Raw genomic sequence first — 17218 nt, 5'->3', positions numbered from 1 at the left:
AATTAGTTATATCCCCCCCCCAATTATTGTAGGGATACACCCCTGACTTGAAAAATCAGGCGCCCTCAAGCTTGTCTTTCCATCGCCCTCTTTGGGTGCCCAGCACGGCCTGAGTGTGTGTGCGAAATTTCAGCTCGATTTCCCTTCTCATCTGGGCTGTAGCCCTGTCAAAGAAAACGAAAACTTTTGCGAACAGCGATTTTCTAGCTTAAATTCCTCCTCCCCCTGATGGTCCTGGGGATTGTATTTTGGTTTATGTTTTCAGGGACCACTAGAGATTGAGTGTACCAAAAATCAACTCCGGGGGTCTTCATGGGGCTGAGATACAGAGGGGTAAAAACCCCAACTTCTTCTGTCGTGTAAACTGTTCTTAGTCGCGTTATTTTCTTTTGTCTTTCTTGGCGGTGGATTTGCTTTTGATGGCTACTGACTTTTGGTTTTCTTGGCGGCCGGAACGCTTCCGCGTCCCGTGATTAAACTTCCTCACATTGTTTACATTGATCATGTCACATTCCGAGGTGCATTTTGCATTAATTAAAAAAAAAAAAACAATATAATGTAGAATCGTGGTTTCGTAATTAATTCTCCCTGTGAAGCAGTAATTGTGTTATTAATTTCATCTACAATAGTTTAATTCATTCATCCCATTAGACTCTTGGCACTCCAGAGTCGGATTCCAGTGGCACAAAATGTATTTTGTGCCACTAAATCCAAAACTAAGTCAAATTCTTGTTAAAAAAGAGCTATAATTTCAATTTTTTTATTTCTGAATGGATATATGTTTTCCTTTTAGCTTCTATTTCTCGTCTATCATTAAGAGCATATTCGAAATCATATTAAGATTTAGCCGTTTTTTAGTCCCTACTTTTCACTCTCCCTATAAATATTTACTTATATATCTTCTTCAAATTTTCAATAGTTAATAAAATACTTTTTTTTTTTCACCCACTCAAGTTCAAATACATTTTTAAAAACTTGTAGTAGATGGCACTTGATGTTAATACAACTTTTTTGAAATATTAATTGCTTAATTAAATTTAATTTCTGTTTTCTCACTTAATGTTGTGATTCTGTCATATGTATATACATATTTGTATTAATTGTAATCATTTAATAAAAATTGACAAAAATAAATTTTTCCTTTGGCAACCTAAGTAGGAATTGACTTAATTTTTTTTTGAAAAATATTATTTGTATCGAGTAAAATGCATTATCTGTCCCGTTAGCCCCTAGTTTCACAAAGAATATATTCGAAATTAAAACTGTGTTACATAAAACTGTGTTAATCTTTGAGCTAAAGTGGACTAAGCTAAAAACGAATTTTATGAATTTATATCACATTTAGTAACCGTAAAATAACAATGTAATTAACGCACAAATATTACAATATTTTCGCTTTGATGACGTTGCTGTTTTATGGTTATTTTGTTTCACAAAGGTATAGGGTCATTTCTCACATCATTCATGTAAGTACAGAAAAAAAAATCTTACCTTTACTGTTAAAACTGGAGTGAAATTTGATGGATGCTCGTCTTGGGCGAGTTATTGGAGTTTCTTTTCGTAGCCAAACTAAATGCAAAATAGAATAAATTAGGGCTACGGCTCCTGAAATGCCGCCCATGACTCGAAATGCAGCACGTGATCCTAAACTGCTAATTAAACTACCTCCAATCAGGCTCCCAGATCCTTGACCTGTTAAAACGAAATCAAGTTTAGAAATTATTTTAAGATTCTTTACTTCAGCATAATTTATCCATTAGAATAATGCATTATAATAATTGATTCATGTTATAATTAATGTTTTAGTTTGTGAGCAAGTTTCCCTAAATGGATTAAGTAGTTGAGTTTGTGTCAGAGCATGGCACCTAGTTTTGCATTTATTTTTATTTATCTATATTAGTTAATTAATGTGACCCGTAAAACTTAAATAAATAATAATAAAAAAAAAAGTTTCTCTGTTGGGGCTGTAACTCTCAAAATATTAACACATACCTACCTTTCAATCGTTTGAAAGCTTTGTTTAATATGTACGTAATGGGCCATTCATGATTTACGTAAAAATGATTTTGGCAATTTTCGCCCCTCTCCCCCTACCTTCATGTAAAGGTATGTAAGATTTTTTAACGTCAGCGAAAACCCGCGCCTTAAGCATTGGTTTCCTAGGAGCGAATCGCCGACCTTCGGCGTCGCTTATCGCCGAGAGGAAAATTTGATTCGTCTGCGCATGCGCGGCCGAGCTAAATTGACGTCGTGAGTGGCCACGCCGGAATTACTTGACTTTGATTTCGACGTCACGCCGAGTAGCGACGCCAAAGCTCGCTGATTTCGCTTCTAGGAAACCAGAGCTTTAGACCGCTCGGCCACGAACGCTCATAAAATGGTGGAATGTACTAACAATAATAAGCCACTAGCTCTTAGTCCGAAGGAGAGTTACTGACAAACATACAAGTGAAGCTAATAAAAGCTTATTAAAAAGCTTATCCTAGTACTTTTTTACCTTCCAGACGCAAATGAAATATGATCCCCGCCAAATCATTTGACCGCGTGATTTCTAATGTGAAATATCGACTTGAAAAATATTACGTAAGAATGGTTTTGCTCCCCCCCCCCCAAAGTAAGGGTATGTAGAGATTTTTCCAGCCTTCCTCCTCCTCGGTACCTTTACATAATTATTGAATGGCCCCTAATACGTAATACAGGCAATACGTAACACTTAGTTTAGTAGTAAAATACAGGCAATAAAGTCAATAAAAAAGCATTGATTTTCATAATACATATTACCAGGAAATTTGGCCGAAACACAATAATAAACTTATAGTTAGTATCGCTACCTCAAGATCATAAACGATATCTTTCAACTTTCTTTGCACATGAACTATTAGCAAAGGCTACCTGTTTTACAACAATTACAAGTCGATGTGAAATGCTTGCGTTTCAACATTTGCCTCACCCTAATGAACGGTCTGCAATGTACGATTGTTGAAACGTTTATTCCCCAGAAACCGGTTAAGCGACAGGCTCTAACATTTCGAAAAAGCATTTTTAGCATCAAATTAAACATTTTTGATAAGCATAAGGATTACACTATTTTAAGCTAAAATGGATGCACACTTAGGTACATTTCTTTCAGTGAAAAGCGTTGTAATCCCTATTGAACAATTTAATATGATGATATAAAGATTTTCCTGAAATTTTAACGTTTGGCTGCTTTCTGAAATAATCGGTTCAGTTACGAAAGAGTGCTGCACAAGCAAGCTAGCGATTGTAGATGACATTTTGACCAAATTATTGTCTTACATTTACAGAAAATGTTTTTTTTTTTTTTTTAAATCTTTCTATCACGCAGTTCCGTTAATTCTGTAACTTCTATGATTTTTTTACTGGATATAGGGTAACGGCACCAGCAACGGACATGCTTAAGACATACGTCTCATCTAACGTTTGGCTGCTCCTGGATCCCCTGAGTTAGTTAATTCTATTTTTATTTGCTCAATTCCGAAAAAAGGTCCGACTCCCAGTGACAGACACCGAAAAATCTGAGGATACCCAGTAACAGACAGGCTGAGTCATGGATAAAATTCCCCTTTTTTCTTCAAAATGTGCGAAAGTTCTTTATTTTTAGAACTAAAGCCTTACTAAATTTAAATGAACATGTAACACCAGCTGACCTCGTAGCGGCTGTTCATAACATTCAACCACTGCCTTGTAAATGCCAACTGGCTGACAAAGTTCTCTCTGGTGATAACATTAGATGGTTGCACTGTATTCATAGGCGACAGCAACATCAGTTTTACCAGCAAAAAATTCTTATTATTTAAATCCAAACTTATGACTGTCTGTTACCGAACCCTTTTCTGTTACTGGTGCCATTACCCTATTATTAGTTGGAACGCTTATTTTTTAACAAAATCGTTCACTTTCAGTCGAGAAAGATGGAGGAAATAAGAAAATTTGTCTTTCGCATGTGTTTCGCATTTGCATTCATGTATAGTTTAATTTTTATTCACACTCTGAATGCGCAAAGTTTGGATCTGAAATGTCAAATATTTCAAAGTGAAATGAATCGATATCGAAGTTCTGATTTTCATTTATGAAATTTGTAATTAGAAGGTAACAAAACTCATTAAAAGTATTGACATTTTTATTTGTGAGATCGATTCAGAAGCAATTTTATGTCATTTTATAATTTTTCTACTTCGTAATTAGGCCTGGATTACATGAAATAAGTTTCTTCCTTGTTTTAAAGGGTGTTTATAACAGTTACGGAATGAAATAACGATGGCATATTAGAATCATATGCATCTAACTAGGAAACATCACGAGTTCAGTAATCATGAAAAAAGTTAAAAAAGGTCGCATTCGAAAAAGTATCTTTAGAAAAAAATTTGACCCAAATATTGCGTGCCCTCGTCCTTTTGTTTTTGAGATATGGGGGGTAAAAGTCTGTCGAAATCTTACGAAAATTCGGCAAATTTAAAGACTTGGCGAGAAATTGAAAATACCACGTGATTTCATCGCCTGCGTCTAGCAAGACTCTCATTCCCATTTCTGGTCATCTTGCAAAGCGCGTAAACGATGTTTTGAATTAACCCTTTACTTGTGTGTGTAAAATTAAAAAGTAGCTATGAAGCCTGAAAAATGGAAACTAGAGAGCTTTATCCAGAGGAGCTACAACTTTATAACGAAATTGAACGCAGGATTTAACTTTGTAATCGTGATAATAATGCATTTCAGAATTTAAGTGCATTTCAAGTGTGTTTTACTTAACTAATTTAAGTTTGTACTCTTGTTATAAAATGTCTTGTAAGTAATTAATAATTATGTACGAGAACTAATATGAATAATTAAAAAAAAACATATATCATATTGAAAATAAAATTGATAGTTTTTGATGTTGAAAGAAAATGATCATGGATTGTAGTATCCCAGCTCTTATTTATTTTTTCAAAAGTTATTATCATTCATGAAGTTTTATTGTTTGACCACTGCTAGCGAAAATGTTTAGTTTTTAATTTAAAATAATAAAAAAATAATAATTAAAAAAAAAAAGAATACAACGGTAAATTGAGAATTTTTGGTTTCCCAAAAGTTTAAGCTCGGGGAACCTCTCACTGTATGTTTTAATTTGCTTTATTACTACAGTAAAGTGTCAAAAATCAGAACTAATTGGTACCATTGGTAGTTTGAATTTTTGGAAATAACCAAAAAAAATACCGTTTAAAAAACAGGATGTCAATCGATCAAATAAAGTTACAAATATGTGTGTACATAACGTACAATACAGCACATAACCCGACACTATGTGTTGACAAACCTATTAGTTGCTTATCGCTAGCGCCTCGACGATACTTTGTTTCTGCAAAACACACTTCTCGATACATTATTTATTGAGAGACTGACAGTTTCCAACATTTCATCTGGAAAGAACTTTCTTTTGTGACTCGAAAAATTTGCACTGATGCCAAACTTTATTTATTTTTTGTTTATTAAAATTTTCCAATGGATTTCCTTGCCATTTTGCGGGGCAACTATAATACTCCACCTCTATTACATCTGCAAACTAGTGAAGTAAAATCTACTTACATCTACTACTACTACCTAAAATGCTAAAAGACATTTTTATCTTGACCTTCTCCATAACATTTTACAGAGGGGAGGTTCAAATTAAATTATTCGAGAAAATTACTTTTAGTTATTCGAAAAGCAACAAAAGACACACCCACACTCACATTTCTGTAGTTGGAAACAAATGTTTGAAGGAACTCCCCTTGGGGTCTAGGGGATTCGCCAAAAGAAAATATGATTTGAAGTCAATATACATTATATTTCCATTGTTTATACAATAAAACAAATATTTCGGGCGGTGGCGTTTTCCCCTATACAGTTGCACGTTAATATCCCGGAACACAAGCCCCTAAAAATTTCAATGCCGCAGTCTGTGCCACGACACCCCGCGCCATGGTAGTCACCCCGAGTAAAGAATTAATGCGATATTTCTCAAGCGCTTTGGTGGTGACCAAATATGGAAGTGAAATGTCTTATCAGATGCAGATGTTAAATTCGCGCCGTACCTTCCATTTCTGAACAAAACTCGCTAAATTCGGCGACTTTACTAAAAATTTCGGCAATTTTTAAGACCTCATATTTCGATAACGTGGTCACGAGGGCACGTAGTTTCAGTGCCATAAACATGTTTTCCAATGCTCTTTCGAATGCCACCAATTTGGAATTTTTTTGAATTTCCTTCATCGTGATGTTTCCTGGTAAGAAAATAAACTAACATGTTTTGAAGTGAAATAATTATACATTCGTATTTTAGCTACTGCTTATGAATGAAGAGAGGTCCTTAATGTCTCTGAGAAATTTCAAATATGGAAGTGTAATAAGTTTATTTTTTTAAATGAAAACTATGTCCTGTTCAGCGACTCAAATTGAATAATATTACAAATATATTTTAATCTACTAATGAATTTTTTTAGATTTTGGATGTATTTTGAGAAAACCTCATGCTTTAAATAATAAGCGTTTCAGCATGTATATTTTCTACTAATGTTTCACTAGTTCCCATTAGTTAAAGAAAGTTTAATATATACTCATATGTTGAACTTTCACTACATTTTAAAAGAATATGTTACGTGTTAGACGAGGCTGTCCCCTTCTCTTCCTTTTTGAGCAGTAATGACTCATGATTGAAGTTTCATACAAATATAGATTCTCACCATGAAAAAATTGCTAGTTTTAACAATCAGAATGTTTCTAAATTTGACAGCTGAAATATTTTGAGCATAAGGTAAAGCTAGGAGTATTTCCGCTCATTTCAACAACTAGTAAAAAACACTCTTATTATCAATTTTTCGCAATGTTTGTTGGTTATGCATTTTCATTACTATTTTTGATGTTACACTTTAATGTAATGCAACAATTGTAAAAAAAAAAAAAAAAAAAAAAAAAAAAACCAAGAGGGCATTTTTGCACATTCTGTCCTTATAGAATCGTTTAGATTGGGCACATAGGAAGGTACATGAAATACACCGCCAAGCTCAGTCAATGAGACATAGGAAAGTGTTGCTCTTAATATTAACTATAAAATTAAATTGTTTACAACAATATTTACACCTAAAAGGACATTATTGTAAGACTTTTTTCCAAACATTATTATAGTGGGAATAAGTATTTGAGCCTTATTATTAATGAATTAAAAAAATCAGTTTTTAGAAAGGACGCTGAAACTAATTTAAGAAAAAAAAAATAAAATAAAGAAACGAAACCAGGAACGTCATAATATTTACAAAACTACACTAAATGACTTTGCAACTCGTTCAACTTAAAATTTGTCCATTTCCGTTTTACAATCCAGAGTAACCAATAAACTGCGGAATTTCTCCTACCCTTTAATCAGATGAGAACAGTGCGCCATCTCTCATAAGTAGCTGATGCTCACTCCTATGATAAACACTCCTATTTTGGTAGGAGAGATTGCGTGGTCTTTTATTTAAACAAGGCCGTAGCTAGAAAGAATTAATGGTGCTAACAATGTTCATTGTCATTCTATAAAATTAGAGAAAAACATGAAAATTCAAGCACTTAGCTAAATTAAACAATACAAAGTAGCTATATTTTATTGCAAACGATCTGAACAACCAACTAGCTCTTCATCTGCACATTCGAATACTGCTCTTGTACAACTAGATGAAGTCCCTGCGCGCTCACTCAACTCTTAACCTACCAACCCCCTTTCTCTCGCAAAATCTCTCCACCTGGGGAATCTCAACTCGCTTTACCTCAGGGAATTTATGTTGTAAAATGGAGCTGTGTTTGAAATGTTTATAACTTTATTTCACTGAAAAATTTAGGTAACTATCAGTTATCTTGGTTATCTAACTATCAGTTACCAGTCCGTTTAAGCGGCTACTACAAGTTCAGGGAAACTTCTTTTTACAGTTTTTTACTGCTATAATGATAGTCTAATTTTAAATCACAACAAAATGGATGAGTACACGACATTGTAAAAAAGATATGCATGGAAATATTCTTTTTGTGTTATTTTAGGATTTATTTTTTGGAAGTAAAGAAAGGCTAGGCTCCAAAATATTGAGGGAATTTTTTCGTACTGAACATGTTGAGGGGGGGGGGAAGCTTTTGATTTGATTAAAAAAAAAAAAAAGAAGGAATCAGTGGAACTAAACAGTAAAAAAAAATTGTTTTAGGGTACCAGTGATAATGGGTCTAATGTTACACGAATTCTGAAGTGTACAGCATCATTGTTTTAAAAACTAAAATTGTTGGAGGAGTTTTGCACTATGGTTTCAGTAGAATTCAAAGCGCATGCGTAAAGTTCAGAATTGGCGCAAAGCAGATAAAGTTATTAGCGAAAAGAAAACCGTCCTTGGTGGCCGAGCGGTAAAAGCGGCCTTTTCTTTGTGACTCGGGTCATTTCCTCTCTTAGTGCAATAAAAATGTCTTTTTTTGTATATTAAAATAAATAAATAATTGGTGTATATTGGTTGGGGGAGGGGTTGAAAAAGCATGAACTTGATATGTCGTTCAAGTAAGTTAGATAAAATCTTAATTTTTACAAATATGTAACCTTTCAAGCGATTTCTTTGTATTCATACAGAAAACACTGGTGTGACCTTACGCAGAAATTAGTGAGACGTTACGCTATAGTTACATTACCATGATGTAACCTTCCACAAGCGGTGTGTAACTTAACACCAATTATATCAGTTAAGTTACTGCAGAGCTGTGGAGGCAGCTAAGTTAGCACCGATTTTATAGAATAAGGGAACACAAAATTTTTTAGTGAAGGGAATTTACCTTTTTGGGGGGGAGGGGGGTATAATGTTCGTCCTGGAACACATATGATTTTATCCTCACTAAGCCTCACCAAGTAAGATTGTTCATACAAATGAGCAAAATAATCTGCAATTGAAGTTTAGAGATAATATAGTACCGCTAATTATTAGGAGAAAATCGGAAATTGTGCCACTGTAGTACTGCAGGCGAGAGTAACGCAAAGTAGTTGTGCTACGAGCAAATGGAGTGAGTAACATCAGGACCAAAGATAATATATTTTTGAGCTCAGGCTAAAATTACGATACTTTTTTCGTGAAAAAAGTATTACATTGAAAGTAGTTGATCCTTTCAGTATTGGAATTAGTATCAACTTGAAAGCAATACATTTCAAGAAGTAATTTTTAAAATGCATTGTTTTTCTTACCTACGCCATAGTAAACACCTTCTATGATTCCTTGAATTGTTGCCAGAAGACCAGGAGGAGAAAGTTGAGCAGCATAATTTGCCTCACCCTAATGAACGGTCTGCAATGTACGATTGTTGAAACGTTTATTCCCCAGAAACCGGTTAAGCGACAGGCTCTAACATTTCGAAAAAGCATTTTTAGCATCAAATTAAACATTTTTGATAAGCATAAGGATTACACTATTTTAAGCTAAAATGGATGCACACTTAGGTACATTTCTTTCAGTGAAAAGCGTTGTAATCCCTATTGAACAATTTAATATGATGATATAAAGATTTTCCTGAAATTTTAACGTTTGGCTGCTTTCTGAAATAATCGGTTCAGTTACGAAAGAGTGCTGCACAAGCAAGCTAGCGATTGTAGATGACATTTTGACCAAATTATTGTCTTACATTTACAGAAAATGTTTTTTTTTTTTTTTAAATCTTTCTATCACGCAGTTCCGTTAATTCTGTAACTTCTTTGATTTTTTTACTGGATATAAGGTAACGGCACCAGCAACGGACATGCTTAAGACATACGTCTCATCTAACGTTTGGCTGCTCCTGGATCCCCTGAGTTAGTTAATTCTATTTTTATTTGCTCAATTCCGAAAAAAGGTCCGACTCCCAGTGACAGACACCGAAAAATCTGAGGATACCCAGTAACAGACAGGCTGAGTCATGGATAAAATTCCCCTTTTTTCTTCAAAATGTGCGAAAGTTCTTCATTTTTAGAACTAAAGCCTTACTAAATTTAAATGAACATGTAACACCAGCTGACCTCGTAGCGGCTGTTCATAACATTCAACCACTGCCTTGTAAATGCCAACTGGCTGACAAAGTTCTCTCTGGTGATAACATTAGATGGTTGCACTGTATTCATAGGCGACAGCAACATCAGTTTTACCAGCAAAAAATTCTTATTATTTAAATCCAAACTTATGACTGTCTGTTACCGAACCCTTTTCTGTTACTGGTGCCATTACCCTATTATTAGTTGGAACGCTTATTTTTTAACAAAATCGTTCACTTTCAGTCGAGAAAGATGGAGGAAATAAGAAAATTTGTCTTTCGCATGTGTTTCGCATTTGCATTCATGTATAGTTTAATTTTTATTCACACTCTGAATGCGCAAAGTTTGGATCTGAAATGTCAAATATTTCAAAGTGAAATGAATCGATATCGAAGTTCTGATTTTCATCTATGAAATTTGTAATTAGAAGGTAACAAAACTCATTAAAAGTATTGACATTTTTATTTGTGAGATCGATTCAGAAGCAATTTTATGTCATTTTATAATTTTTCTACTTCGTAATTAGGCCTGGATTACATGAAATAAGTTTCTTCCTTGTTTTAAAGGGTGTTTATAACAGTTACGGAATGAAATAACGATGGCATATTAGAATCATATGCATCTAACTAGGAAACATCACGAGTTCAGTAATCATGAAAAAAGTTAAAAAAGGTCGCATTCGAAAGAGTATCTTTAGAAAAAAATTTGACCCAAATATTGCGTGCCCTCGTCCTTTTGTTTTTGAGATATGGGGGGTAAAAGTCTGTCGAAATCTTACGAAAATTCGGCAAATTTAAAGACTTGGCGAGAAATTGAAAATACCACGTGATTTCATCGCCTGCGTCTAGCAAGACTCTCATTCCCATTTCTGGTCATCTTGCAAAGCGCGTAAGCGATGTTTTGAATTAACCCTTTACTTGTGTGTGTAAAATTAAAAAGTAACTATGAAGCCTGAAAAATGGAAACTAGAGAGCTTTATCCAGAGGAGCTACAACTTTATAACGAAATTGAACGCAGGATTTAACTTTGTAATCGTGATAATAATGCATTTCAGAATTTAAGTGCATTTCAAGTGTGTTTTACTTAACTAATTTAAGTTTGTACTCTTGTTATAAAATGTCTTGTAAGTAATTAATAATTATGTACGAGAACTAATATGAATAATTAAAAAAAAACATATATCATATTGAAAATAAAATTGATAGTTTTTGATGTTGAAAGAAAATGATCATGGATTGTAGTATCCCAGCTCTTATTTATTTTTTCAAAAGTTATTATCATTCATGAAGTTTTATTGTTTGACCACTGCTAGCGAAAATGTTTAGTTTTTAATTTAAAATAATAAAAAAATAATAATTAAAAAAAAAAAAGAATACAACGGATAGTAAATGTCAAAAATTTGCACAGCAAAACTAACGATGTCGGAAATTACTTCATAACAGATTCTTATCAAAAATTTTATAGTCGACGTTCATTACAACAACCCCTGTAGTTCGAAAAAGTCTGTCACTGCAATTGAAAGTCGCTATAACGTAAATGCACATCATATTGCATGTTTAGTCATTTTTAAAAATACTGAAGTCACTTTTACCAATTATGTTTCACGTTAAAAGGGAATTCAAATACGAAGCAAAATAAAAATTAATACAGTTATTTTTTTTTATTTGACTTGTTAGAGGGCTTACACATAACTTGAAAACGATACACATAACGAAAAACACACTGGAAATAACTGACAGAAATCGTTTTTTTTTTTAAATTTGAGAACATGGTTTGAAATCTTTAAAAATGTCGTTTTCTTCGTATTTAGATACTGTTGAAGACTTCAGATTTACGACTTTAAAAAAAAAAAAAAGACTTTAAAGTGTGTTTACCGTTTCTCTACGGTTATCATATTTTTTTCAAAACAGTTTCATCATCGAATAAACTCTTTCAGTGGAAATATTTCACCCGCAGAAGCATAAAAGTTTTAAACACCAGTTTTTTAACGGACAGTCTTAAGAATAACAAAAAAGTTTAAACTTTGAACGGTATATTCAAATGTATTCAGTTAATACGTTCTATTGGATGCTAAAATATCATTACATCTGTGAATTTTAAACGAGATTTTGTGCTCGAACCCTATGACAGATCGGTCGCAGTAATAGGAGGTCGTTCTTGTTGACTGCAGTTAGGAGCGCACTGGTGGGAGGCCACTGTGACCTCCCAAAAATTTTCCTTATTCGACAAAGTTCGTCTGACAGTTCGGCAAATTAGAGGACATAATTACAATTTTTTAACTCCCGAAAGTCACTTTTCATACATTATTATTTGCGCATACTCATATTTTATCGCTCGACAAAATTTGAATTTTCTTTCGGTAAATTGAGAATTTTTGGTTTCCCAAAAGTTTAAGCTCGGGGAACCTCTCACTGTATGTTTTAATTTGCTTTATTACTACAGTAAAGTGTCAAAAATCAGAACTAATTGGTACCATTGGTAGTTTGAATTTTTGGAAATAACCAAAAAAAAAAAAAAATACCGTTTAAAAAACAGGATGTCAATCGATCAAATAAAGTTACAAATATGTGTGTACATAACGTACAATACAGCACATAACCCGACACTATGTGTTGACAAACCTATTAGTTGCTTATCGCTAGCGCCTCGACGATACTTTGTTTCTGCAAAACACACTTCTCGATACATTATTTATTGAGAGACTGACAGTTTCCAACATTTCATCTGGAAAGAACTTTCTTTTGTGACTCGAAAAATTTGCACTGATGCCAAAATTTATTTATTTTTTGTTTATTAAAATTTTCCAATGGATTTCCTTGCCATTTTGCGGGGCAACTATAATACTCCACCTCTATTACATCTGCAAACTAGTGAAGTAAAATCTACTTACATCTACTACTACTACCTAAAATGCTAAAAGACATTTTTATCTTGACCTTCTCCATAACATTTTACAGAGGGGAGGTTCAAATTAAATTATTCGAGAAAATTACTTTTAGTTATTCGAAAAGCAACAAAAGACACACCCACACTCACATTTCTGTAGTTGGAAACAAATGTTTGAAGGAACTCCCCTTGGGGTCTAGGGGATTCGCCAAAAGAAAATATGATTTGAAGTCAATATACATTATATTTCCATTGTTTATACAATAAAACAAATATTTCGGGCGGTGGCGTTTTCCCCTATACAGTTGCACGTTAATATCCCGGAACACAAGCCCCTAAAAATTTCAATGCCGCAGTCTGTGCCACGACACCCCGCGCCATGGTAGTCACCCCGAGTAAAGAATTAATGCGATATTTCTCAAGCGCTTTGGTGGTGACCAAATATGGAAGTGAAATGTCTTATCAGATGCAGATGTTAAATTCGCGCCGTACCTTCCATTTCTGAACAAAACTCGCTAAATTCGGCGACTTTACTAAAAATTTCGGCAATTTTTAAGACCTCATATTTCGATAACGTGGTCACGAGGGCACGTAGTTTCAGTGCCATAAACATGTTTTCCAATGCTCTTTCGAATGCCACCAATTTGGAATTTTTTTGAATTTCCTTCATCGTGATGTTTCCTGGTAAGAAAATAAACGAACATGTTTTGAAGTGAAATAATTATACATTCGTATTTTAGCTACTGCTTATGAATGAAGAGAGGTCCTTAATGTCTCTGAGAAATTTCAAATATGGAAGTGTAATAAGTTTATTTTTTTAAATGAAAACTATGTCCTGTTCAGCGACTGAAATTGAATAATATTACAAATATATTTTAATCTACTAATGAATTTTTTTAGATTTTGGATGTATTTTGAGAAAACCTCATGCTTTAAATAACAAGCGTTTCAGCATGTATATTTTCTACTAATGTTTCACTAGTTCCCATTAGTTAAAGAAAGTTTAATATATACTCATATGTTGAACTTTCACTACATTTTAAAAGAATATGTTACGTGTTAGACGAGGCTGTCCCCTTCTCTTCCTTTTTGAGCAGTAATGACTCATGATTGAAGTTTCATACAAATATAGATTCTCACCATGAAAAAATTGCTAGTTTTAACAATCAGAATGTTTCTAAATTTGACAGCTGAAATATTTTGAGCATAAGGTAAAGCTAGGAGTATTTCCGCTCATTTCAACAACTAGTAAAAAACACTCTTATTATCAATTTTTCGCAATGTTTGTTGGTTATGCATTTTCATTACTATTTTTGATGTTACACTTTAATGTAATGCAACAATTGTAAAAAAAAAAAAAAAAAAACCAAGAGGGCATTTTTGCACATTCTGTCCTTATAGAATCGTTTAGATTGGGCACATAGGAAGGTACATGAAATACACCGCCAAGCTCAGTCAATGAGACATAGGAAAGTGTTGCTCTTAATATTAACTATAAAATTAAATTGTTTACAACAATATTTACACCTAAAAGGACATTATTGTAAGACTTTTTTCCAAACATTATTATAGTGGGAATAAGTATTTGAGCCTTATTATTAATGAATTAAAAAAATCAGTTTTTAGAAAGGACGCTGAAACTAATTTAAGAAAAAAAAAAATAAAATAAAGAAACGAAACCAGGAACGTCATAATATTTACAAAACTACACTAAATGACTTTGCAACTCGTTCAACTTAAAATTTGTCCATTTCCGTTTTACAATCCAGAGTAACCAATAAACTGCGGAATTTCTCCTACCCTTTAATCAGATGAGAACAGTGCGCCATCTCTCATAAGTAGCTGATGCTCACTCCTATGATAAACACTCCTATTTTGGTAGGAGAGATTGCGTGGTCTTTTATTTAAACAAGGCCGTAGCTAGAAAGAATTAATGGTGCTAACAATGTTCATTGTCATTCTATAAAATTAGAGAAAAACATGAAAATTCAAGCACTTAGCTAAATTAAACAATACAAAGTAGCTATATTTTATCGCAAACGATCTGAACAACCAACTAGCTCTTCATCTGCACATTCGAATACTGCTCTTGTACAACTAGATGAAGTCCCTGCGCGCTCACTCAACTCTTAACCTACCAACCCCCTTTCTCTCGCAAAATCTCTCCACCTGGGGAATCTCAACTCGCTTTACCTCAGGGAATTTATGTTGTAAAATGGAGCTGTGTTTGAAATGTTTATAACTTTATTTCACTGAAAAATTTAGGTAACTATCAGTTATCTTGGTTATCTAACTATCAGTTACCAGTCCGTTTAAGCGGCTACTACAAGTTCAGGGAAACTTCTTTTTACAGTTTTTTACTGCTATAATGATAGTCTAATTTTAAATCACAACAAAATGGATGAGTACACGACATTGTAAAAAAGATATGCATGGAAATATTCTTTTTGTGTTATTTTAGGATTTATTTTTTGGAAGTAAAGAAAGGCTAGGCTCCAAAATATTGAGGGAATTTTTTCGTACTGAACATGTTGAGGGGGGGGGAAGCTTTTGATTTGATTAAAAAAAAAAAAAAAGAAGGAATCAGTGGAACTAAACAGTAAAAAAAAATTGTTTTAGGGTACCAGTGATAATGGGTCTAATGTTACACGAATTCTGAAGTGTACAGCATCATTGTTTTAAAAACTAAAATTGTTGGAGGAGTTTTGCACTATGGTTTCAGTAGAATTCAAAGCGCATGCGTAAAGTTCAGAATTGGCGCAAAGCAGATAAAGTTATTAGCGAAAAGAAAACCGTCCTTGGTGGCCGAGCGGTAAAAGCGGCCTTTTCTTTGTGACTCGGGTCATTTCCTCTCTTAGTGCAATAAAAATGTCTTTTTTTGTATATTAAAATAAATAAATAATTGGTGTATATTGGTTGGGGGAGGGGTTGAAAAAGCATGAACTTGATATGTCGTTCAAGTAAGTTAGATAAAATCTTAATTTTTACAAATATGTAACCTTTCAAGCGATTTCTTTGTATTCATACAGAAAACACTGGTGTGACCTTACGCAGAAATTAGTGAGACGTTACGCTATAGTTACATTACCATGATGTAACCTTCCACAAGCGGTGTGTAACTTAACACCAATTATATCAGTTAAGTTACTGCAGAGCTGTGGAGGCAGCTAAGTTGGCACCGATTTTATAGAATAAGGGAACACAAAATTTTTTAGTGAAGGGAATTTACCTTTTTGGGGGGGAGGGGGGTATAATGTTCGTCCTGGAACACATATGATTTTATCCTCACTAAGCCTCACCAAGTAAGATTGTTCATACAAATGAGCAAAATAATCTGCAATTGAAGTTTAGAGATAATATAGTACCGCTAATTATTAGGAGAAAATCGGAAATTGTGCCACTGTAGTACTGCAGGCGAGAGTAACGCAAAGTAGTTGTGCTACGAGCAAATGGAGTGAGTAACATCAGGACCAAAGATAATATATTTTTGAGCTCAGGCTAAAATTACGATACTTTTTTCGTGAAAAAAGTATTACATTGAAAGTAGTTGATCCTTTCAGTATTGGAATTAGTATCAACTTGAAAGCAATACATTTCAAGAAGTAATTTTTAAAATGCATTGTTTTTCTTACCTACGCCATAGTGAACACCTTCTATGATTCCTTGAATTGTTGCCAGAAGACCAGGAGGAGAAAGTTGAGCAGCATAAGTTGCTGCAGCAACCCACATTAGATGATAAGTGAATATTTCGAGAACTTCAAAAGGCAATATCCACCATGGATCTATGAGATATGAACAGCCAATTCCACGAATCATGTACATGAAAACGGCAATGGATAATAAGTTAGCATGTCCGATTTTCGATACTATGTATCTTGAGTAGTGCAGAAATGGCAGACCAGCAAGTGAACCTATCGTGACCGTTAGGCCCATCATATACTTTGGACTTCCAAGTTCACTCATAAACCAAAAGAGAAAAGATTCCAAGAATCCCCACATCGTTCCGAGCCAAAATACCACTATAAGTAAGAAGAAAATTGAAGGTCTTTTAACTAATTGCCAGAAGTTTTTGAAAGATTCAACAAAGCTTGATTCTGTGTCTTCTATTTCGAAATTTAAATACCATACTGCTATGCCTGTAAGTAGTGATAAAACGTTATGGAAGTGAAAAGCTGGGGCATAGTTCATTACACCATCTTCAGTGCTAATGAGATCCACCATTATTCCAGCCAAAGGTGAAAATACAGCCATTCCTAGTATTGCCCAGAATCTGGATGAAGTAAACAAGAAGAAAAT

At 33.8% G+C, this 17218-nt stretch overlaps 1 protein-coding gene across 2 annotated transcripts in view; it reads right to left on the bottom strand.

Annotated features, from left to right (window-relative positions):
- LOC129218492 (major facilitator superfamily domain-containing protein 6-like) overlaps nt 1-17218 on the bottom strand; it is a 74686-nt gene that overhangs the window by 20865 nt on the left and 36603 nt on the right. For both annotated transcript variants that reach the window (XM_054852777.1, XM_054852778.1), the window contains 2 exons: nt 16555-17192; nt 1492-1692 (listed from right to left, as the gene is read on the bottom strand). In XM_054852777.1, coding sequence (XP_054708752.1) covers nt 1492-1692; nt 16555-17192 — 839 coding nt within the window. The remainder of the gene's footprint in view (nt 1-1491; nt 1693-16554; nt 17193-17218) is intronic.

This window comes from Uloborus diversus, chromosome 3, assembly GCF_026930045.1.
Source record: "Uloborus diversus isolate 005 chromosome 3, Udiv.v.3.1, whole genome shotgun sequence".
NCBI lineage: Eukaryota > Metazoa > Arthropoda > Arachnida > Araneae > Uloboridae > Uloborus > Uloborus diversus.
This window is presented reverse-complemented; position numbering and strand designations above follow the sequence as displayed.